General features: G+C 42.1%; 2 protein-coding genes and 1 pseudogene across 3 annotated transcripts in view; all 3 read left to right on the forward strand.

Moving 5' to 3' along the window:
* LOC129819766 (tenascin-X-like) overlaps positions 1–1,518 on the forward strand; it is a 28,861-nt gene extending 27,343 nt beyond the window's left edge. Inside the window, exons 16-17 of the mRNA XM_055876337.1 lie at positions 112–275; positions 422–1,518. Coding sequence (XP_055732312.1) covers positions 112–275; positions 422–523 — 266 coding nt within the window. The 3' untranslated portion in view covers positions 524–1,518. The remainder of the gene's footprint in view (positions 1–111; positions 276–421) is intronic.
* A 7,411-nt stretch (positions 1,519–8,929) lies between these two features.
* On the forward strand, positions 8,930–12,449 carry LOC129819760 (proteasome subunit beta type-7-like; annotated as a pseudogene).
* A 621-nt stretch (positions 12,450–13,070) lies between these two features.
* On the forward strand, positions 13,071–24,330 carry LOC129819765 (histone H3-like centromeric protein A). 2 transcript variants are annotated; one of them, XM_055876336.1, is made up of 5 exons: positions 13,071–13,166; positions 16,579–16,750; positions 18,444–18,574; positions 19,053–19,127; positions 22,986–24,330. In XM_055876336.1, exons 2-5 carry the CDS (start codon positions 16,627–16,629, stop codon positions 23,112–23,114), a joined length of 459 nt encoding a protein of 152 aa, XP_055732311.1. In that variant the 5' UTR covers positions 13,071–13,166; positions 16,579–16,626; the 3' UTR covers positions 23,115–24,330. The 2 variants fall into 2 exon arrangements, with proteins under 2 accessions (XP_055732311.1, XP_055732310.1); XM_055876335.1 differs by lacking the exon at positions 19,053–19,127.
* The last annotated feature ends 913 nt before the right edge of the window (positions 24,331–25,243 follow it).

Here is a 25,243-nt window from a genome sequence, read left to right on the forward strand (position 1 = left end):
CTCATTTTCCCTCTATTCCACACCTACTGTTTCCCCTCCTCACACCTGCCATCCGTCTTTCCACTCGATCTCCCTTTTCCCCTTTCCCTCTCTCCTTTTTACTCCCGGTAGGTGACTCTATGAGTTACCACAACGGGCGCATGTTCTCTACCAGAGACAGAGACCCCGCGCCTTTCATCACCCGCTGCGCCATGTCCTATAGGGGGGGTTGGTGGTATAAGAACTGCCACCAGGCCAACCTTAATGGCCTCTACGACACCAATGTCAATCACCAGGTAATCCCAGCTGACTTCATACCTCATTTCACTATTTCAGAGTCTAAATCACCAAATGAATCTAAGTCAAGTAATCTAAGTCAACTACTATAATCAGTTACATTTTTGGGGTGGTTTGTTAACTGAATTGTCTCTTTGTGTTTCAGGGTTTGATCTGGACTGCCTGGAAAGGCAAGGATTATTCCGTCCCTTTCACTGAGATGAAGCTCAGACCAACATCTTTCACCCCTCCAACTCAGGGGTACTGACAAAGTGGTGGACAGAAAATGAGAAGGGGAGAGAGGCACACTTTATGAACACACACACACACACAGCCAGGTAACTGCCAAAATAAAGGAAACACAAACAGATAGCGTTGGGCCATCACGAGCCAGAACAGCTTCAATGCACCTTGGCATTGATTCTACAAGTGTCTGGAACTCTTATGGAGGGAGGCGACACCATTCACCCAGAGAAATTCCATCATTTGGTGTTTTGTTGATGGTGGTGGAAAACGCTGTCTCAGGCACGACTTCAGAAACTCCCATAAGTGTTCAAGTGGGTTGAGATATGGTGACTGACACAAACATACACACACACACTTTAAACCTCCTATGCTCCTTTGAGACCCCTCTTTCAAAGTCAGAGGTAGCCAAAATAATGGGGCAACTGGGCATTTTTATACATGACCCTTAGCATGATGGGATGTTAATTGCTTAATTAACTCAGGAACCACATCTGTGTGGAAGAACTTGCTTTCAATATACCTTGTATGCCTTGTTTACTCAAGTGTTTCCTTCATTTGGTCAGTTTCCTGTACATAAGCACACAGGCAAACACACTCAATCCCACATGCATACACAGTACATGCATCTATTAGCTATAGTTGAAAAATCTCCAAATGCCTTTCTCTCCAGACTAAAGCGATTAGATTTTTTCAAATGTATAGAGGACAGTTATCCATCCGTATGTTATATTGTACAGTTTCTAGATTATCTTTGCAATGTCCTTTTTTACACTAAGTGTTGTGGCACCCCTCGCGTCAGCTGTAAAAATGTATGCACTGTCCCCTCGCTATGATGGTACAACCGTGGAAATGAGCGGGTGAATAATGGAGATTTATGTTTGTACTTGACTGGTAATTCTCAAGTTGTGTCCTTTGTTTGTCTTATTTGTGGTTGTATGTCCTGTATTTTCTGTTGCCCCAATTCTCAAATTGTAGTTGCTACAATAATAAAATAATGGTGGAACATAGGCAGCAGAAGCCGCTAACTAAAAGGATTTTATTGATTTTTTGCTTTCTGTTTTCGTGTATTGTCTGCTTCCAGTATTGTAAATGGGCTAATAGTTCAACATCAGTCTTTATTTACATTGCGCACACAAACTGCACTCAGTGTACCATTATATGAGCAAGTACTGTATACAAGTGAGGTTCTCATTGATAGCTAGGTGTTAGATTTGGAGACCATGAAGATAAACTGCACAGTGACAAAAGGTGTTACAATACACAGTTATTTTTATGTTGAATACCAACCCTCCTCACTCTACCAAACTCCCCAGTTCGTCCCAATTTATGTCTTTTTTTATTTTTTATTTCACCTTTATTAAACCAGGTAGGCCAGTTGAGAACAAGTTCTCATTTACAACTGCGACCTGGCCAAGATAAAGCAAAGCAGTGCGACACAAACAACACAGAGTTACACATGGGATAAACAAACGTACAGTCAATAACGCAATAGAAAATCTATATACAGTGTGTGCAAATGTAGTAAGATTAGGGAGGTAAGGCAATAAATAGGCCATAGTGGCAAAATAATTACAATATAGCAATTAACACTGGAGTGATACATGTGCAGAAGATGAATGTGCAAGTAGAGATACTGGGGTGCAAAGGAGCAAGATAAAATGCTTCCCATAGTTATACATTACTACCGGCCATTACTCACTGACAAAGATTACACCTACTGCACTTTACTCAAATGAAACAGTTGTACTACTACAAGACAATGAATGTCCACAATCAGATATATTTGAACATTCTATTATTACATATACAGTGAGTGTACAAAACATTAGGAACACCTGCTCTTATCATGACATAGACTGACCAAGTGAAAGCTATGAGCCCTTATTGATGTCACTTGTTAAATCCACTTCAATCAGTGTAGATGAAGGGGAGGAGACATGTTTAAGAAGGATTTTTAAGCCTCGAGACGAATGTGACATGGATTGTGTATGTGTGCCATTCAGAGAGTAAATGGGCAAGACAAAAGATTGAAGTGTCTTTGAATGGGGTATGGTAGTAGGTACCGGGCGCAATGGATTGAGTGTGTCAAAAACTGCAACACAGGGTTTTTAACGCTCAACAGTTTTCCGTGTGTATCAAGAATGGTCCACCACCGAAAGGACATTCAGCCAACTTGACACAACTATGGGAAGCATTGGAGTCAACATGGGCCTGTGGAACGCTTTCGACACGTTGTAGACTCCACGCCCCGACGAAATTGAGGCAGTTCTAAGGGCAAAAGGGAGGGTGCAACTCAATATTAGGAAAGTGTTCTTGATGTTTTGTACACTCAGTGTATGTATGGACTGTGTTCCATTTAATTATGTGGATTGAGTTTTAATATTTAATTCTATGGGATTGAAACCTCTGCACAGAATGTTCATTCCATCATCCATTATGACATGGAACCTTCCATTGTTCTCTACATGCAAGGTTCCCAAGAACACACATTTCCCTCAAACAGGTACACATTTCCTTCAGATCCACCATGCTGACAGGGAGAAAGGTATGATTTTTATGTTTTAGGATTATCCTTCTTTTTATTTAACCATTGATATTGCAGATTATTATTAAACCATTATGGTTTATGTATGTACTGCTAATGTAAATAGCATAAGCTTGTTTTAACAATGTGTACACATTTCTCACAATACCCAGAAGAGAACAAGCATCACTGCTAAATGTACTGAGGCTTCCAGGTAATGACTTCTCTACTTAACACACACCCACTGACAGACAGACAGACAAGAGTCCATTTTACCTGGTTACATGGTCAAATCTCCACAGTGACGCTGTAACAGCCCAGGTGGAGGTTCCTGTACCAACCCAGGTTCCTGATCAGCAAGTCCACATGAAGCCATTGGTGAACCCTGTGTTGAAGCCTGTGGTGAATTCTGTGGTGAACCCTGTGTTGGCCCTATTGCAAAAGGTAGGGAGAGTCTAATGTGTTACAAAGATAATGTATCTTAACAGAGTTACATACAGTATCATATTCATTTGTATAGCAATTGACAATAACCATGTATAGTACCAGTCAAAAGTTTGGACACACCTACTCATTCAAGGGTTTTTCTTTATTTTTACTATTTTCTACATTGTAGAATAATAGTGAAGACATAAAAACTATGAAATAACACATATGGCATCATGTAGTAACCAAAAAAAGTGTTAAACAAATAAATATATATTTTATACTTGAGATTCTTCAAAGTAGCCACCCTTTGCCTTTTATGCTTCATGACGAATGCTTTTCCAACAGTCTTGAAGGAGTTCCCACATATGCTGAGCACTTGTTGGCTGCTTTTCCTTCATTATGCGGTCCAACTCAGCCCAATCCATTTCAATTGGGTGATAGTCCCACTAAGCGCAAACCAGATGGGATGGCGTATTCCTGCAGAATGCTGTTGTAGCCATGTTGGTTAAGTGTGCCTTGAATTCGAAATCAATCACAGACAGTGTCACCAGCAAAGCACCCCCACACCATAACACATCCTCCTCCATGCTTCACAGTGGGAACCACACATGCAGAGATCATCCATTCACCTACTCGGCGTCTCACAAAGACACGGCGGTTGTAACTAAAAATCTCAAATTTGGACTCATCAGACCAAAGGACGGATTTCCACTGGTCTAATTTCCATTGCTCGTGTTTCTTGGCCCAAGCATGTCTCTTGTTCTTATTGGTGTACTTTAGTAGTGGTTTCTTTGCAGCAATTCGACCATGAAGGCCTGATTCATGCAGTCTCCCCTGAACAGTTGATGTTGAGATGTGTCTGTTACTTGAACTCTGTGAACCATTTATTTGGGCTGCAATCTGAGGTGCAGTTAACTCTAATGAACTTATCCTCTGCAGCAGAGGTAACTCTGGATCTTCCTTTCCTGTGGTGTTCCTCATGAGAGCCAGTTTCATCATAGCACTTGATGGTTTTTGCGACTGCACTTGAAGAAACTTTCAAAGTTCTTGAAATTTTCCAGATTGACTGACCTTCATGTCTTAAAGTAAGGATTGTCTGTCGTTTCTCTTTGCTTATTTGAGCTGCTCTTGCCATAATATGGACATGGTCTTTTACCAAATAGGGCTAATTTCTGTATCCCCTACCTTGTCATAACACAACTGTTTGGCTTAAACGCATTAAAAAGGAAAGAAATTCCACAAATGAACTTTTAACAAGGCACACCTGTTAATTAAAATCCATTCCAGGTGACTACCTCATGAAGCTGGTTAAGAGAATGCCAAGAGTGTGCAAAGCTGTCATCAAGGCAAAGGGTGGCTACTTTGAAGAATGTCAAATATAAATTATATTTGGATTTGTTTAACACTTTGTTGGTTACTACATGATACCACGTGTTATTTCATAGTTTTGATGTCTTCACTATTAATCAAAAATATTTTTTATTAAATGGGATGAGTAGGTGTGTCCAAACTTTTGACTCGTACTGAACTTTCAAAATCCCTGTCAGTTCTTTCATTTACTTGCAGCAAGCCGTTGCCAACCCACTTGAGGCAGCTAGGCGACATGGCTACAACATGGACAAATTAGAACAAGTAACCGGAATAACACCCTTCTGGCTCAATGTGGCAGAGAGATTCATCAACGATGTGTGCGATAATGTCTTTCAAGTTCTGCAGTATTACAAGTCTAAAGGGATCCCTGTAGATCTCTCTGATTTCGCTTCATTTCAAGATGTTGGAGATAAGAGAGTCTTTAAGCAGTGGGAGGACTACACAACAGACGAGTTTACCTTGATTGTTGGCCGTCTGACTGAGCTCGTCCTCAATAACCTCATGGATAATTTCATGAAGGAGTGCCGAGGGGACATCAGTAAGCCCGAGTGTCTGACAGACCTAGGTTTCAACATGGACGTCTGCAATTTTCTTCGTGGATGGGCGGATTTCGCAGTCAGCATGACCGTGGTAAACGGACAGGGGATCAGTCGCACTCCAGGACCACTGCCCATGCCCGCCTGTTGGCCAAGGCGCCATTGTCGACCAACGCCGTGGCCCGAGAGTGCTCTCAAATCCACAAAGACTGGTTTAGAGGAGAGAGCAGGAGTCAACAGAACAGCCAACTCTGGATCAGAATCATCTGGGCCCTTAGTCACCAATAACCACAGTCAGGTAGCCAGCCAGTAGTACACAGAGACGCCCCAAACTGCAGCAGGGACAGAAAGAGATCACAGGTTTAGTGACCCAAACAGTTCTACGGTCGATTGCTGATCTTGGAAGGCATGGAGATCTACCCAACACCATCCACTGGACATCGGTCTGCTGATCTTGGAAGGCATGGAGATCTACCCAACACCATCCACTGGACATCGGTCTGCTGATCTTGGAAGGCATGGAGATCTACCCAACACCATCCACTGGACATCGGTCTGCTGATCTTGGAAGGCATGGAGATCTACTCAACACCATCCACTGGACATCGGTCAGCCTCTGACATGAAAAACATTTGCATACTGCATTTCTGTTCTAGCAAAGAGCTCAAATTTGGCAATAAAGGCATTAAACAAAGAACATCTTGGTTCCTTTACCAATTATTCCCGTACCAATTATTGTCGGTATGGGTGTTGAGATTTGCAGAAGGCCTAAATATTGGAAATTGTCGTTTCTTTTTTGTCATGATGCATTTTCTGTTTTCTTTATGAAGGTCAATATCACGGAAAGCTCATGCTATTGCTCCATTATTAATAACATTAGTAAAATGTTGGTATTTTTTGTTGTTGATTGGAGCCTTTACAATGTTGCCCTCAATGCCATTGCACAGTGGCCTACTTGCAGACGTTCTTCAACTGAACAGCCTATGAACACTGTGGACTCTGTTTGCACATGGACAGCTCCCAGTGTTGAATTCCTAACCTCAGAATGTGGGCCTGTTTCAACATTAGTTTCCCCAAACCAAATCTAATTGTCGTTCTGGAGCAGGGGAAAGAACTGAACATAAAAGGGACATAAATCAGTGCGGTGTCTTCTGCTTCACATTCCTTATCAAGCCACAATAGGGCCCTCCATTCTCATTGCACGTGGTGCGGCATGCCGTGGTCATGTCTCTCGGTCAGATAGTATACGTGGAAAGGATGAAAGAGTCGCTGGCCTTTTATCAATTAGATTGGTTCACCTCCTGCGTCCTCTCTCCTCCGTCCTCCTTTTGGAAAAAGGTCAAGGTTAATTGTACAAACCCCGCCCACTCTCCGCCTACCTGGAGGGGAGCCCTCCCCTCATTGGTCGCCACACACCTCCATCAAAGCTTGTTAAGAACAATCATGTCCACCTGAAAGAGGCGGAGCTACACCTTTAAATACCCCACCTGCAGTAATTTGTCCCCTTTCAACCAAACAGCATGGCTCACTAGAGATGTGTTACTGACTGTGCATATTGTATGACTGTGGTATATGGCGAGCAAGGTATTTAATTCCTATTATCTAGATTTGTTGTGCACTTCCCTTATTTGCCGATTGTGTAAAGCTAGCGTTTTGAGTTTATTTTGGGTATGTTTGCCCTTTTTACCCTGCGCCTCTGTTTTACATTACATTAATATAATATTTCTGTATGTGCCAAGACATCCATTTCTCACCATCCTCTGCGTCTTTCAGCTGTGAAATTTTTTTACCTTTAGAAGCCTACAGACTTTTTCAATAAAAAGTCAAAAGGCTACCCTCGTGTTCTTGCAGACATGTCCATTATCTCCAATCCAATCTGTTATTTTACAGTAATAGATAAGAGGCAGCGAAGAGCGAAGTGGACAAATGCACTTGTATGAAAACTCTTCTCCAAATTGCACGTCATCAGGCAAATGAGTCCAGGGGACATGGGGAGCTATGCTGCAACCTGATGGTCTGGAGGTAGAAGCTATTGGCCAGAGACAGTTTGCCATGGTACTGCCCACGTCTGAGTGATGGAAGTGGAGAGAACAGGCCGTGGCTGAGGTCCCTGATCTTGGCCTTCCTGTGACACCTGGTGATGTCCTGGAGGGCAGGCAGTGTGCACCAATTGGTGATTTCGGCTGAGCGTACCCCACTAGAGCCTTGTGGTCAGCGGCGGTGGAGTGTCCGTACCAGGCTGTGATGCAACCGACAGTATGCTCTCGATGGTGCTCCTGTGGAACACTGGGTCCTCTGGGATAGGCCGAATTTCAACTTTCTACGGTTGGTCATCATGGTGTCTGTGGTTTGACCGTTTTGACTCCTGAGATGTGGATGCCGAGAAACTGAAGTTTTCCGTCTCCACTGGCCCCATTGATGAGGATGGGGCGTGCCCAGCCTGATTCCTCCTGAAGTCCACAATCGGCTTTTTGTTTTGCTAATGTTGAGGAAGGTTGTTTACCTGGCACCATGCTGTCAGTGCCTACCTCTCTGTAGGCTCTCGCATTGCTGGTAATCAGGCCTACTGTTGTAGGCCTGATTACGCAGTCGTGGGTATACAGGAGGGGACTGAGGATGCACCCTTGTGGGGTCCCCCGGTGTTGAAGATCCGTGTGAAGGTTGTTGCCTACCTTCACCACCTGGGGGTGGTCCATCAGGAAGTCCAGGACAGTTGTATAGGGAGGAGTTCAGGCCTGTGAGCGTAGTGGACACTATGGTACTAAAGACTGAGCTGTAGTTGAACAGTATCCTCACAAATGCTTTCCTTTTGTCCAGGTGGGTGAGGGCAGTGCAATGGCGATTGCGTCATCCGTGGATCTGTCGGGGCGGTAGGTGTACTGGAGGTAATGTGGTCTTTAGCTAGCCTTTTGACGCACAGGCAGCCCAATTCAGATGTTTTTATTAATTGGTCATTGGTCACGTGGGCAGCCGGTTTGGGTTCCGTGCCCTTGGCAACGCAGACGCTCGTTGGCACGCGCGAGCAGTGTGGATAAATCTCAAAATGTATTTTTAAACGCTCGCTTCGGTGTAGTCAGCTGTTATACGGAACTCAAACCGGCTGCGAGCTTGCACCATCGTGCATACATTTATTTTGTCCCCCCACACCAAACGTGATCACGACACGCAGGTTAAAATATCAAAACAAACTCTGAACCAATTACATTAATTTGGGGACAGGTCAAAAAGCATTAAACATGTATGGCAATTTAGCTAACTAGCTGTCTTGTTTGCTACCATTTTCACGTTAATGGAGTAGGGACGTCAAAACCTGGACCGTGAAGTCAGAATTGGGACGCCCAATGATCCCATACCTATCAGCCAAACAGCCATTGAGAATCCATTTCGTTCTGTTTTGACATGATGGGATACAGTTTCAGATTGGATTTTTGCAGCAAATTAGAATTTACGCAGCAGGTTAGCATAATTAACGTAGCAGGTTAGCAGGATTAAGTTTAGGAAAAGGCTTAGGTAAAATGTTAAAAATAAAACTACTTTTGAAGTTAATTTGACAAAAGCTGTAACCCTTCTAGCCATGACAATGTTGTTCTCCCTGTCCTATACTGTATTTGGATTAATCTGAGGCTGTGTTAAAATTGAAAGTGAAAGTTCACCCCAGGAAACGCTGACACATCCAACCGAGACAGTTTACCGTGACAGCGTTTAACAAAGTAAAAGGAGTTGAAAAGTAAAGTGCAGTAGACGCTCTCCTTTCACCTGAGGGTTCTCGAGTTGTGGATTCGTTCGCCCATCTTGATTGAAGATGCTCCATAATTCTCGACCTCCCCAACCTCAAAGCGCTGGTTTTTCCTTTGAGAACACTCGCAGGTGAGTTCCTTTCTTAGTGGTCCATAAGGTAATTTGAGAAACATTTACTGCAATTCATTTTTTATTATGTATTGTGACAGTTCTTGGTGGATGTCAGGGGTTCGAGTCAAGACCATAACAATTCGCGCACAATTAAAGGGCAACTCCACTTTTCAACCTAATTTTCATTATCTCAGCACAATACCAATGTCAACCAGAGGCTTTTGGGAGGAACTATACGAGGACTGGCTGATTGTAATGCTTTAATGGTATTAAACATATGGCAACCACATGTTTGACTCGGTTCATTTTTTTCTATTCCACCAAATACAATGGGCCCCACCCTCCTATAGTCCAAAGGAGGCTGGTGGGAGTAGCTAACATATGTGAAAAGGGCACATTTTCTATGTTTTGTAGAAAAAATATATAAAGTTCTACCAGATGACGACAAGTTAAAACATTTTCAAACACTGAGATTCACGGATGTGGAAACCAAGAAAATACCTTCCCTTGTTGCAGGTTTTGAAAATCACTTTACTTTTAATCCTACCGTGCGATTAAACAATTTTAGAACCTTTCTTTTTAACTACAGATCATAGAAACCCACTGTTTATACAAGCATTTCACTACACCCGCAATAACATCTGCTAAATATGTGTGACGAATAACAATTTTTTTTGTAGACCGGTTTGGTGCTGGAGATTGAGAAGTGGCAGAATTGTCTTTTAATTTTCTGAATTTTATTCAATTTGTCTGCTTGTGTAAAATTGTGAACCTGCAGAAAAAGAATTAACAATATCGCAGTTTAAAACAGGATAATTACTGTAGGCCTACATTGTTACCATGTAAATAGTTTTAGCAGAGACAGCAGAGGAAGATTCCCTGAATAATTTCTGGTTTTAGTAGGCTTAGGTTTATAGCCCGACAGTTTTTTGGGGGGCCCGATAAAGTTTTTTTTTTTTAAGTAACGCAAAATAACCAGGCTATATACAGGGGGTACCGAGTCAATGTGCGGTGGTTAACAGGTTAGTCGAGGTAATTGAGCCAATATGTACATGGGGGTAGGGGTAAAGTGACTAAGCATAGATAAAACCGCAAGTAGCAGCGTAAAATAAAAAGGGGGTGGGTGCAAATAGTACTGTTAGCCATTTGATTAACTGTTCGGCATTCTTATGGCTTGGGGGCAGAAGCTGTTAAATAGCCTTTTGGACCTAGACTTGGCGCTAAAATACCGCTTGCTGTGCGGTAGCAGAGAAGTCTGAGTAGGGTGGCTGGAGTCTTTGACAATTTTTAGGGCCTTCCTCTGACACCGCCTTGTATAGAGGTCCTGGGTGGCAGGAAGCTTGGACCCAGTGATCGGCCGGGCTCTGCTTAGGCCAACACAAAGCCAGCTTCTCTAAATATACCCAACATTGCATAATAACAAGTTCTCACTGCAGGAATGCTGTGTTGGAGGGGGATTTGTCAGAGCTTGGTTACAGTTCTCCTAAGGCAAGGAAGACTGGAACCACCATCGCTGGCATAGTATTCAAGGTGAGAATCAGTCATTACACATTTTCCGTTTACTGTGATGTAGTGGTCTCAGGATTGAGCTCAGCACAAAGTATGATTATAGTTTGCGTTTCCTCCCTCCACAGGATGGGGTGATACTTGGAGCTGACACAAGAGCCACTGATGACATGGTGGTAGCTGACAAGAATTGCATGAAGATCCACTACATTGCACCCAACATCTAGTAAGTGCCACAAAGAATACACCTTGTACAGTATAATAGTGTAGCTTGTTTAACCCATATGTAGTTGAGCATCAGCCCCTGTACAATGGTATGCACAGACTGGGGCTTTCGTTGAAGTCTATTTGAACCACCATGTTTCACCCACTAATCTCAATTTTTATTGTAGCTGTTGTGGAGCAGGTGTGGCTGCAGATGCAGAAGTCACCACTCAGATGATGTCATCCAATGTGGAGCTGCACTCACTAAGCACAGGACGCCCTCCCCTTGTTGTCACGGTTACCCGACAACTGAAACAGATGCTCTTCAGGTGAGAGCATGAATGAGTTTGTGACGATGGGAAAATAAGACATCTACAGTGGCCATTCTCATAACATTGTTTGAATGCTGACAATCTAGTTACTTTCCAGGCCATAATAGAAAACAACTGCCACAATAGTGCCTTCATCAATATCAAATCCCTCATTTGATTACAATTTTATCACAAACATTATGATGCTATTACATTGTAGCTCTCCACCTGAATTGTGGCATCTGCAATGCTTCCATTCCAGGTACCAGGGACATATTGGCGCCTCTCTGATTGTTGGAGGTGTGGATGTGACTGGCGCTCACCTCTACAGTGTCTACCCACACGGCTCCTATGACAAACTACCATTCCTTACTATGGGTATTGATCTCACTTTGTTTATCTAGTCAATGCTTGACTTTGTCAGCGATGGAGACTTTTTTTGCACCATGTCCTTGTGTTTCAGTCCAGCATAATCAGATGCCTGTATTGTTTGTCTTTGGTAATCATCTGCCATCAAATACTTCATCTGGGCCGTGGGAAGAGCTTCTAATGGTAAGTTGTATTGAATATTGAAACATTAGATAAAGGTAACAGTACTGCTGTTGTATTTGCAGGTTCAGGAGCAGGTGCAGCTATTTCTATCTTTGAAGACAGATACAGACCAAACATGTAGGTGAGATGCAGTTATTTACCATTGAACAGTTCATTTCATACAATCTATTGCTCACCTGTCTTATCTGTCTATCTTGCTCAGCTAGATGAGGCTAAAAAGCTGGTGCGGGATGCCATTGCGGCTGGGATTTTCTGTGACTTGGGCTCTGGCAGTAACGTGGACCTGTGTGTCATCACTCAGGCAAGGGTTCAGTACCTTAGGGGCTATGACCAACCTGCCCAGAAGGGGAAAAAGTGAGCCATACAAGTTTCTACTGGGCTACAACCAACACAATTGTGTGATTATTACTTGATTATTCATAATGTGAATTACAATATACTGTAAATCTTTCCTTTCTCTTTGCCCATTTCCAGAGAAGGACAGTACAAGTACAAGCCTGGCACCACTGCAGTTTTAACAAAGACGGTCACACCCCTGCCTCTGAACGTCGTTGATGAATCAATTCAACTTATGGACACTCAGTAAAATGTATGCTGCTGCAGGCATTATCAAACCCACATGAATTCCAAAACTCATTAGTAAAATTACTTACTACCAAAATACAATTAATGCATTTAGATGTTTTTATTAAACCTATTAGCACAGGGCTGCCCAACCTTCCTGGAGATCTACAGTCCTGTAGGTTTTCAGTCCAACCCTAATTTAACACACCTGATTCTACCAATTAGCTGCTCAACTAGACCTTAACTAGCTGAATCAGATATGCTGATTTAGGGTTGGACTGAACCTACAGGACAGTAGATCTCCAGGAAGAGGGTTGGGCAGCCCTGTTTCTACCAGAACATGCATGAAATAGTACAACAGTCACTGATAACCCCACACCTGAATCTGTTAATTTTGTCTGTATAATTGTTTTTACTATTACAAGCTATTTTGTTATATTACTAGAGTGTGACATACTACTGCTAGATATGCTGTTACTGTTAATATTTTTATAACCAACCATGCTTCACATTTGTACGTCCGGTGAAATATCTGGCTCATTGCTGTATCTGTGACACTACGATAATGTCATGTTAAATCACATACTCGAGCTGACTGACTTGTCCAATAAACAAGCAGCTTCATTTTCTCTAACACCACCCATTGGAGTAACGGTAAACAAGGCGTTTCCGTACGCCTATCGATACATCTCATTGGCTCTGCGAGGAGACCGATACCAAACAGCGTCGTTTGAATTTCGGTCACGTTGGTTCAGGGAGAGGTTTAGTCTTTGGTGCATTGTTGACAAAAACCCCTTCACATAAAATTTGTATCGGCTGGTAAGTGTGGAATTTCGACACGTTCAAAAGTAATGCTAGCTCTGTATGGTTTGCTTAGTTAGCGGTGGCATGCTTGCTCAATGTAGCTAGCTAATTTAGTAGATGAAAAGCTCTATGAATAACTAGTTACGTAACGTTAGCTTTCTTACCTCCTTAAAATGAACGTGCCAGTTGCCGTTTTTTAATTCTTGATTTACAATTCTCTGGGTTCAACCCGATGCTAGCTAGATAACTAGTTAATGTAAGTCGTTTGTGGCGAGTTGGCTAACTATCTGCTTGTTACCTTTTGAGAAAATGCGGTTTTTCATTGTTTCCAGTTTGGCCCTGGTTGAGTTCAGAGGCATCTTCAGGACGGTGCAACGTTACAGAACGTTCAGATACTTAACGTTAAGTGATAATGCCCAAAGGTTATTTTGATGAAGGCACTCATACTTCCATGAGAAAGTCAATTCGCTGATCGTTCCTTCTATCGGTTTGGTTTTTAGAGACGTAAGCCATTCGTTAAGTATTTTTGTTCTGTATCTATGGACGTGACCCAGTAGTTCGTTCAAAATGTTCCATTCTGGCTGGCAACGTTCGTATCCCTTGCATGCTAGCTAGTCTACAACTACGGCTAACTTGGTCATGTCAAACATTGCAGCCAGAATAACAGCAAAGTAGCTGCGTTTGTTTAATCTCTTTTCTAGCGACATTTATTTGGATAGGTCCATAAGAATGAGCTAATGATGCGCGATTTCGCCTGGCATAGAAAATGCGCTCTCTTGACAGGTCACTGTTCTGAGGAGCTAGCCAACAACACAGCTACTGCAATCACTTCAAACTGGAAATATAGACATCTAGCTGCCTTTAGTTTTAACTGTTTTCTGTAGACATTTCTTTGTATATATCCTTAATAATTTAACAGCTGTTCATGATTTCGACTGGCTAAGAAACGCTGCCTCTGCCTCGTCCCAACTCTTTCATTAGTGACAACTGTAGATGGAATTTCAATATTAAAACAGTTTTGCAAATGTCGGAGAGACTGACAGCAAGGTTTATAAAACATATGTTAAATTTAACAGCAGATGTTTTATAAACCTTGCTGTCAGTCTGCTAGTCTAACAGAAATGGGAGATAATGTCTAGATGCTTTTTATAGTGGAGATCAAGTTTATAAATTGCCTGGCTGGGCTGTTGAGACAGTGGATTTTGCAGTGAGATGGAACAGATTAAATAGGCATTTAAATGTCAGCTTTAGATGGTGGTAACTTGTGGAACAGACACTGGCTGGAATGCGGTTTTAACCAATCAGCATCCAGGACACGACCCATCCGTTGTATGTTTTCTGTATAACAGATTGCTTATCTTCAGAACGTTCAGATGTAGTGAAGAACGTTGCACCTATCAGAACACTCCCTTGAACGTGACCCCACGATGTCATGCCTGAGCCCAACATGACACAGCCAGAGTTACCAGACCATGGTAGATGCTAAGTGGGACCCTTGAGACAATCCTTCTCTAAACCCTACCTAACCTTGGGCCCGCGTGTCACTGAGGGGGTTTGATGAATCTGGCCCGGGGTACACCGGGCTATGGCCCGTCACGTCACCGGCGAAAGCGGGGAGGGAGGAGCACCCTTATTAAATATAAAAGTAATCTGCGTTGCTCGTTAATGTCAACAAGGCTCCATGGTGCATCGTCCTGAAACATATATCTCTTTTCCATAAATGTTTTAATAAAAAAATAAAAAGTTGGGAAGGCAGATAAATTGTTTCTCAGCAATCACTTTTGCATGTGAGTAAAGAATCCTACTACAATAATTCAGTGTTTGTCATGGTGACCCGAAGTAGCCATGGCAGAGAGCTCTGTAAATATGGTACATGTTTTGTGTTTTTTTACTGCATTTTTAAATCAACCTTCTTTGTTTTTGATAACTTGTTTTGGCTTGGCTAGCTAATATAGTGTGATTTTAATGATGCAGCAACACCAGATCAACAGCATCAGCTTTTTGGCCAACTGCCCTGGTTCTTAGAGGGAAGTGGACAGCGGTGTGAGGCGATGCAGAGGCTCGCCTCGTAGGGGGCTTTTCCAGACTACTGCTGAGGAGTAGTGGTTATACTGCCGCTTTTACAGTCACTGAAGCATCACCCAGGTGGGTCCTACATTTCAGTAGTGGACGATCCAGCTTGCCTACGGAGAAGGAGCTGTGAACATCAAAGACGACGACTTGCCCGATGAAGAGCTCCGTGGCCTGTTTGTCAGATGTTTCTACCTACCTCCCTGGCTGCTCCATCTATGCTCCATCCGCTCAAGATACTACTTTTCTGAACTGCCTATCATCTAATGCTGTTGAAGACCATCACCCAAGAACGGACACATGTTGTTTTTTAAGAGACTTTGAGATTCAACTTTTTTCTCCTTTATTTAACTACGCAAGTCAGTTAAGAACAAATTCTTATTTACAATGATGGCCTAGGAACAGTAGGGGGTAATGTAGAAACGGATCTTGTCAATGTGTTACTTATTGATGTGATCAGTCTGGAGGGTAATGTAGAAATGGATCATGTCAATGTGATCAGTCTGGGGGGTAATGTAGAAACTGATCATGTCAATGTGTTACTAATTGATGTGATCAGTCTGGAGGTAATGTAGAAATGGATCATGTCAATGTGTTACTTATTGATGTGATCAGTCTGGAGGGTAATGTAGAAATGGATCATTTCTGCCTTGTTCGGGGGCAGAACGACAGATTTTTACCTCGTCAGCTCAGGGATTCGATCTAGCAACCTTTCAGTTACTGGCCCAACGCTCTAACCACTAGGCTACCTGCCACCCCTTTTGTACTGAAAAGCGCTATATAAAATGTATTATTACACATGCATAATTATGTCACTTTTGTTTTGAACCGAATTCGCTGTCGGACAGAGGAGCACCTGGCTCACTCCTGGTAGGCAGCCCGGTTCCAAATCGAATACGATACTCTTTCAGCCGGTGTAAAACACGCCTACCAGTAAGCTCGGTCGAGCTTAATTGAACCCCCTCACTCATTCATTCCATGGAGGGCTGAGTGTCTGCGGGTTTTCACTCATCCCTTGTACTTGATTAATCAATTAAGTTAATTAATTAGTTCGGAACTACCTTCACCTGGTTGTCTAGGGTTTAATTGGACACAATTTTGAAAGGGGAATAACAAAAACGAGTAGATACTCAGGACCTCTGTGGAATGAGTTTGACACCTCTGTCATTTTTTCAGTATGCATTTTGAGTCCAACCCTTTCTATTCTTCTTTTCCAATATACACCATATGGCTAAAAGAGGGTCGTGTGTGTGTGATGACATGCAAGATTAATGACGAAGACCATGCAAACCTATATGGTCAATACTGGAGCAAGTCACAACGCATTTACTTTTCTCTATCTCCTCTTCACTATCAGGCAACCGTTTGGGTTCATTGACGCTGTTTTGTGAACTAGTATTGGAGGATGCCTCGTCGCGATCCTGACAGTTCTGCAAACCGGCGCAAGGGTGCAATACCCAAGCGTCGACCTCCAGCCTCGACCGCGACTGCTTCAACACCAAAGGCACCACGGCTGAGCGGACCATCAGGTGAGGAGAATAGGGAGAAGGGGGAATGTGGGTTGGACTCATGGCTTCTCAATGCTTACACTGAAGCAAACTGTTTTTGTTTAGCTATGGACAGTGCATTGGGAAAGTATTCAGACCTTGACTTTTTCCACAATTTGTTACATTACAGCCTTATTCTAAAATGATTTATTTTTATTTTTATTATCCCTCATCAATCTACACACAATACCCGATAATGACAAAGCAAAAAACAGGTTTTTAGACATTTTTGCAAATGTATAAAATTATTTAAAAAATGGAAATAATACATTTACACAAGTATTCACCCTTTACTCAGCACTTTGTTGAATCACCTTTGGCAGCGATTACAGCCTCGGGTCTTCTTGGGTATGACGCTACAAGCTTGGCACACCAGTATTTGGGGAGTTTCCTATTCTTCTCTGCAGATCCTCTCAAGCTCTGTCAGGTTGGATGGGGAGCGTCGCTACGCAGCTATGTTCAGGTCTCTCCAGAGATGTTCAAGTCTGGGCTCTGGCTGGGCCACTCAAGGACATTCAGAGAGTTGTCCTGTTAGAAGGTGAACCTACTCCCTTTTCTGGGGTCCTCAGCGCTCTGGTGCAGGTTTTCATCAAGGATCTCTCTGTACTTTGCTCCGTTCATCTTTCCCTCGATCCAGACTAGTCTCCCAGTCCCTGCCACTGAAAAACATCCCCACAGCATGATGCTGCCACCACCATGCTTCACCGTAGGGATGGTGCCAGGTTTCCTCCAGGCGTGACACTTGGCATTCCCGTCAAAGAGTTCAATTTTGGTTTCATCAGACCAGAGTATCTTGTTTCTCATGGTCTGAGAGTCCTTTAGGTGCAGTTAGGCAAACTCCAGCGGGCTTTCATGTGCCTTTTACTGAGGAGTGACTTCCGTCTGGTCACTCTACCATAAAGGCATGATTGGTGGAGTGCTGCAGACATTGTTGTACTTCTGGAAGGTTCTCCCATCTCCACAGAGGAACTCTGGAGCTTGTGTCATAGTGACCATCGGGTTCTTGGTCACCTCCATGACCAAGGCCCTTCTCCCCCGATTGCTCAGTTTGGACGGACAGCGTTAGGAAGAGTCTTGGTTGTTCCAAACTTCTTCCATTTAAGAATGTTGGACCTTCAATTGCTGCAGAAATGTTTTGGTACCCTTTCTCAGATCTGTGCCTCGACACAATCCTGTCTCGGAGCTCTACACACAATTCCTTCGAGCTCATGGCTTGGTTTTTGCTCTGACATGCACTGTCAACTGTGGGGCCTTTATATAGACAGGTGTGTACCTTTCCAAATCATGTCCACTCAATTGAATATACCACAGGTGGATTCCAATCAAGTTGTAGAAACATCTCAAGGATGATCAAAGGAAACCGGATGCACCTGAGCTCTATTTCAAGTCTCATAGCAAAGGGTCTGAATATTTATGTAAATAAGGTATTTCTGTTTTTTATTTTTAATGCATTTGCATGTATTAAAAAAACAGGTTTTGCTTTGACATTATGGGTATTGTGTGTAGATTGAGGATAAAAAAAAAAAAAAAGGCTGTGACATAACAAAATGTGGGAAAAGGGAAGGGGTCTGAATGCTTTATGAATGCACTGTATGTGACCACTAGTTGAAAGTGTTCCAATGAAGAAATATAAGGTTCTGTTCTCATTGTGTAAAGATGATCTGGGTCCCTCTAGCCTCTGCAGGTCCAGCTCCCTCCCCGCGAAAAAAGAGAAGGTTTCGCCCTGGCACCCGAGCTCTGATGGAAATTCGCAAGTACCAGAAGAGCACTGACTTGCTTTTGCGCAAGGGACCGTTTGCACGCCTGGTACGATACCCCTGGTTCTGTCCTTTCTTGTATGGTAGAGGTTGGTTAGCACATGGCTCCTGCGAACCGATTTTATAACCACCATTTTGTCTATAGTCACCTTACATTCCTAGATGGATGCTGCCACTGTCTGACAATACATTACTTGTTGATAATGCATAGTTAGCCCTGTGAACTTTACCCTTTTTTTGGTTGCAAAATCAACAGTTCCCCGCATATTATCCGAGAGCTTGCATATTTGACCAATCACCATACTATTACCGCATACAACAGTCAAATCATCGCAATATTATCTCACACAACTGACCAATCACTGCACTACAATAAGGGGGTTTGCAATTTGGACCAATTAAGTCACATGTCACCAAACATTCCCTTGTCAGTGCATTTTCTTGACAAGTTGGACAAAATCATTGCAAAATGACAGAATTGGCGCAGCAGTGAATTGCAAGGTTGTTTACTCAGGTTGTCTACGCAGGTTCGGGAAGTGTGCCAGACTTATAGCAGGGACTTCATGAGATGGCAGGTGAACGCTCTTCTGGCATTGCAGGAGGTATGTTGGTTCCCACTTCTGTGCTTATTTGAATAACTGTTATATCAATTCTCGACCAGGGGTCTCCAACATTTTCTATCATGTGAGCTACTTTATAAAAATGAAACAAGTGTCGGGTCTTTGGCTATGCCGGATTAAGTGATATGACATGCTATTCTATAAAATCGTTTCTCCGTAATTAATATTACCTGATTGAGCTAATCATGTAAATGTAATCAACTAGAGAGTCGGGGCACCACGAAATAATGTTTATAGAGCTGTTATCTTCCGAATAAATTCTTAAAGACCTAGTAATATTTTACATCAATAGCAGTCAATATTAATCGTCACCTTATTTCAGTCTCATCTGAAAGTTGTAAATGCTTGGTTATCTTCACGAACCCTGGCTAACAAGTTGAATCAGCAATACAAAATTGGGTTTAATTATTTATTTACTAAATACCTAACTAATCACACAGAATTACATATACACAGAATGAATCATACCTTGATTACAAATTACGTCATAAAGGAAAACGTCCCTAGCGGGCGGAACAGATATGACAGCTAGTTACACAAAAGAAAAGGGGCTGGGTTTGAGTGAAAGAGCGGGAAGACTGAGGAACAAAGGGCGAAGCTGTGCTATCGTAAATGCAGTATCTTATGCATTCTAAATTTGGAAAAGGAAAATGCAATAAATATTTACTCTGAGCTGCACTTCGGTAGGTTGGTGGTAGATCGGAGGCTGTGTTGCCCAACCAAGTCCTTTGTCCTTTGAAGAATGTCTCTGGTGGTCAATTGGATACGTTGTAGTAACGTCGTTGTGTGGTATACGGGATACTCTGTCTGTTCTAGCCCTCGTTTGCAGCTGCTGTTGCTAACCCAATTCTCACATTTTAGAAGCTAAAATCACATTTCATCCCATCACGAATAATTTCATATTCAAACATTTAAATTGAACAACAATTCCATGTGAGTCCGATAACTACAATGTGCAGACTTTCCACTGTAGAGTTTGTCATCCTATCATTGATGAGAATGTCCCAGATAACAACCGAACTGACATAATATACATTTTATGTATACACACAAGTACCACCGCATATGTTCAATTGGTCGGATTACCAGAATATAGTTCATTTCCCCCCCATCTTCTGATGTTCCCAGAATCTCTATGTTAACCAAGGGGTTTTCTAATGTCACATCAGTAGGGTAGAGAGAGGAAAAAGGGGGGAAGAGGTATTTATGACACAAGCTACACATTTTTTTAAAGCTTTCGAACAAGCACATTCTTCACTCCCCTGCCACTCTTCCCCAGCTCCTGAGTGTACAAGAGAAAATAGTGCGCTATGTTTCCTGTCAATATACTGTTTTCAAAAAATAATGGTTAAATAAAACTCAAGTGGGGCACTATAAAATCGGATGAATTTTCTTTTTTAATTTGACTGTTTTTAGATTTATTTTTAAATTGATGTTCTGAGTCAATGTTTAAATCACATCAGAAATTTTGTTTTTGTTGTTGGTATGAATTGATTTGTGTGTAATTCCCCTTTAATTGCACATCTGGCCCTTTTTAAATGCGCATCTAGTGTGCCGGTCTAGTGATGTTTCTGTACTGCTGCTGTCTATTTCATGGCAAAGTTTGCAAATAACAAATAAATGATATCATTTCTCATTATATACTTCTGCCAGGTAAGCCTACTTTGCAGTTAACATTCAATTGAGAAGGTTTCTGGAAAAGTATTTCTGTCAACCCACAAGACAGTTATCACATCAAGTGGCAGTGGCTACACATGGAGTGATATACAAAGCCCCGCACCACACCGGGGGGAAAAAGGGGCAATATTGCTGGAAATTAATTGGCATATATTGTGTTTAAGTTTGGCTTTTTAAGCCAATGGTGGGATAATGTCAATGTTGCGTTGGTTAAATAATACAGTCGTATGAAAAAGTTTGGACACCCCTGACAATTTCCATGATTTCCATTTATAAATAATTGGGTGTTTGGATCAGCAATTTCATTTTGATCTATCAAATAACTGATGGACACAGTAATATTTCAGTAGTGAAATTAGGTTTATTGGATTAACAGAATGTGCAATATGCATCAAAACAAAATTAGACAGGTGCATAAATTTAGGGCACCCCAATAGAAAAATCACATCAATATTTAGTAGAGCCTCCTTTTGCTAAAATAACAGCCTCTAGAAGCTTCCCATAGCCTCTAATGAGTGTCTGGATTCTGGATGAAGGTATTTTGGACCATTCCTCCTTACAAAACATCTCCAGTTCAGTTAGGTTTGATGGTTGCCGAGCATGGACAGCCCGCTTCAAATCATCCCACAGATTCTCAATGATATTCAGATCTGGGGACTGGGATGGCCATTCCAGAACATTGTACTTGTTCCTCTGCATAAATGCCCGGGTAGATTTTGAGCAGTGTTTTGGGTCGTTGTCTTGTTGAAATACCCAGCGCCGGCGTAACTTCAACTTTGTGACTGATTCTTCAACACTATTCCCAAGAAATCTGCTGATATTGAGTGGAATCCATGCGACCCTCAACTTTTAACAAGATTCCCAGTACCGGTACTGGCCACACAGCCCCACAGCATGATGGAACCCCCACCAAATTTTACTGTGGGTAGCAAGTGTTTTTCTTGGAACGCTGTGTTCTTTTGCCGCCATGCATAACGTCCCATGTTATGACCAAATAACTCAATCTTTGTTTCATCAGTCCACAGCACCTTATTCCAAAATGAAGCTGGCTTGTCCAAATGTGCATTTGCATACCTCAAGCGACTCTGTTTGTGGCGTGTGTACAGAAAAGGATTCTACCGCATCACTCTCCCATACAGATTCTCCTTGTGCAAAGTGCGCTGAATTGTTGAACGATGCACAGTGACACCATCTGCAGCAAGATGATGTTGTAGGTCTTTGGAGGTGGTCTGTGGGCTGTTTTTGACCGTTCTCACCATCCTTCGCCTTTGCCTCTCCGATATTTTACTTGGCCTGCCACTTCTGGCCTTAACAAGAACTATGCCTGTGGTCTTCCATTTCCTCACTATGTTCCTCACAGTGGACAGACATCTTAAATCTCTGCGATGGGTTTTTGTAGCCTTCCTCTAAACCATAATGTTGAACAATCTTTGTTTTCAGGTCATTTGAGAGTTGTTTTGAGGCCCCCATGTTGCCACTCTTCAGAGGAGAGTCAAAGAGAACAACTTGCAATTGGCCACCTTAAATACCTTTTTTCATGATTGGATGCACTTGTCTATGAAGTTCAAGGCTTAATGAGCTCACCAAACCAATTGTGTTCCAATTAATCAGTGCTAAGTAGTTACAGGTATTCAAATCAACAGAATGACAAGGGTGCCCACATTTTTGCATAGCCTATTTTCACATTGATTTAATTTCATACAACTTAATATTGCTACACTAAAAATCTTTGTCTGGACAATACCCCAGTACTCAGCTTTTATTAGAAAATTAATGGCATGCCACTGTGATCATTTTCTGTGACGACAGAGTAAATTATGATGCAGCCTCAGAGGGGTGCCCAAACCTTTTCATACGACTGTAGCTGGGAGTTTGCGGTGTCTGGTACTTGTGAGATTTGTTTTGACAGTTTGTGGTGGAACATTGCAGCTACTGGTAGCTACTGGTAGCTCGCGATCGACATGTTGGAGACCCCTGCTCTAAACCCTTCTTACAGTTTAAAATGATTAACAACATCATAGTACACATTCTTATTATTATTTGTATTTTTTACATATCGGCAATAAATAAAAAATCCCCTCTGCATTTTTTGTATCTCTATTAATGGTGTTGTCAATATGAACGTTTGCTGGTCATTGTTTGACACCATTATTTCTCTTCCAGGCTGCAGAGGCTTTCCTCGTTTTACTGTTTTCCGACGCCTGCTTGTGTACCATACACGCCAAGCGTGTAACGCTGTTCCCCCGTGACATTCAGCTTGCCCGGCGAATTCGAGGAGTGGATGATCTCTGAGAATGCTCAGATGAGCAGTTTGGCTTGGGATGAGGTCTGTTGTAGCCTCTCTTTTTTTTTTTTTTTTTTTACTCAAGCTCAGCCAAGGTGACCTTGGATCATGGACCATGGGGTGTTGAGGACCTAACAATGCTATGTTTTGATGCAAAGCATTAGTGGACCTAATTTGCCCCAAACATACATGCATTATGTTCATGCCAGTTATAACCTCAGTATATTCTATAACAAAATGCTAACTCAGGCAAAGACTGTTGACCAATGTTTTGCATTTAGAAACATATTTTTTGGTACATTGTGAAGGAAAAACACTGTGTTGGGTATACTGCTTTAGTTCATCTGTGTTTTGGGCCTCGTGGTACCTAAGCCAAGTTAGTATACTGGTAAAATCTGTAAATATTAGATTTTTTGTAAATAATTTTTTGATAAATTGTTTTCATGTTGGATTTAAATAAATGTTTTTATTCGGTACGAAAACAATTAGAAATGGCTCACATTTGTATACCTCTGTTTCATATGTGCAGGGATAAAATCATAGAATTACATGTAGTGGACTATTTTAATGAAGGGTTATTGTACCACTACAGATCCATTCCTTAGAACCTGGACATTAGTTTCTTTCATGTTAACCTGTTATTTGTCATGCCCAATTTTAACATGTCTCTGTGGCGTTGGTGTGCATGTGGTTTCATCCACCGCCTTTTGTCTTCATCTGATGGTGTGGTGTTGCCAGATGCCCCTTTTGGCTCCCCTTTTTTAATTGGTCCCTTGGGACAGCCTGATCTACAAGCTTTCCCAGCAGGCAGCCAATCATCTTCTCACACCTGCCTTGAACAGCTTCAGATGGTCCTGTTTACAGGTGTGCTAGGGCATCACTTGTGACTGCGAAACACACCGGACAACATTTAGAGAGTTAGATGTTTAAACGGCGCAGCAGTTGAACGACTACAGACAAGTGGGAACACTGTTTTTGCGTAGCATCCCTTTAATGGCGAGGATTTTTTTGAGTCAAAGAGTAGGTGTTCATGTATTCACATGGACAGAGAATAGTACTGTTTTATTCAAGTGCCATAATGTACATTTAATGTCATTTTAAAGAGGATATTATTCATGGTTCCAAAATAAGTGGATTCTTTCGGGCCATCAACACATCAGGTAAGACAATTTTATGCTCTTGAGTCTAGTCAAGCCAATTCATTGAATAGCAATGGTAAGAGCAATACATGCAAGTAAACAACATGGAATAAGAATGTATTGTAAATGTTTGTTAAAGGTGCATTTTAGGATTGGAGATGGAAGTATCCACTGCAAGGATAGTGTTAGAAATAAACTTAATGAAGTTGTGTAATGAATAAACAAGAACTCTTTAAATGTCTTATTGTTATTTGATGTGATCCACATCCCTCTTTTCCCCCTCTGCCACAAGGGCAATCATGGTGTCACCAGAGCAGCACCCTGGAGGGCTTATTGTATGGCAGCCTCCATGGTGACAAGGGGGAGGGGTCTGTGAACCAAGGGAGCAGCCAGTCAGGAGAGGAGAATTCCATAGCAAGTGTAAGCCCCAGCTAGCCGGAACCAATTATGTTTGTCTGTAGCCTGGTCCCAGACGTTTCTGACGGCCAATAGTCAAAGGAGTTGGCTGAAACCCATACACTCCTGTAGAAGGGGCCTATATAATAGCATATGCCCCAGGTTTGTGAGCGATCAAATATTTTTTATTAACATTCCTAAACAGACATTGTATCTGAATTAAACAAATTAAACAAATTTGGGAATTGGATTAATTCTTGACCAAATATGATTACATTTTGATAGTATTTTTTTTTACAATCTAGTGGTGTGAGAACAGCCTCAATGCTGACCCAGGGGCCCTACACGCCATGTGTTTTCTATGGGTTTTTATGAATAGACCTTGATTTGCAAGCTTCGCATAAAGAGAAGCTCTGCTCCTTTTTTGCACTGCTCCAGTAGTGAGTGTCTGACTACATCATAATTAACATGCATGTGCGCATGATTATTTGATGGAAGGAATAGTAATCGCAGGATAACCAGGAAATGTGTGTCTCTTTTTATAGAGTGGCCTCCAAATGGCCTGAAATGTCTCTTCATGGCCCTGTTGAATTACCAATGTT

The sequence above is a fragment of the Salvelinus fontinalis genome, chromosome 22, assembly GCF_029448725.1.
Source record: "Salvelinus fontinalis isolate EN_2023a chromosome 22, ASM2944872v1, whole genome shotgun sequence".
NCBI classification, from domain to species: domain Eukaryota; kingdom Metazoa; phylum Chordata; class Actinopteri; order Salmoniformes; family Salmonidae; genus Salvelinus; species Salvelinus fontinalis.

What these genes read in the sequence shown, in the direction of transcription:
- LOC129819765 (XM_055876336.1), top strand. Translation starts at nt 16,627, where the DNA reads ATGCCTCGTCGCGATCCTGACAGTTCTGCAAACCGGCGCAAGGGTGCA. An exon ending in ACGGCTGAGCGGACCATCAG is followed by an intron (nt 16,751 to 18,443) that starts GTGAGGAGAATA and finishes GGGTCCCTCTAG; the next exon opens with CCTCTGCAGGTCCAGCTCCC. An exon ending in CTCTTCTGGCATTGCAGGAG is followed by an intron (nt 19,128 to 22,985) that starts GTATGTTGGTTC and finishes TTTCTCTTCCAG; the next exon opens with GCTGCAGAGGCTTTCCTCGT.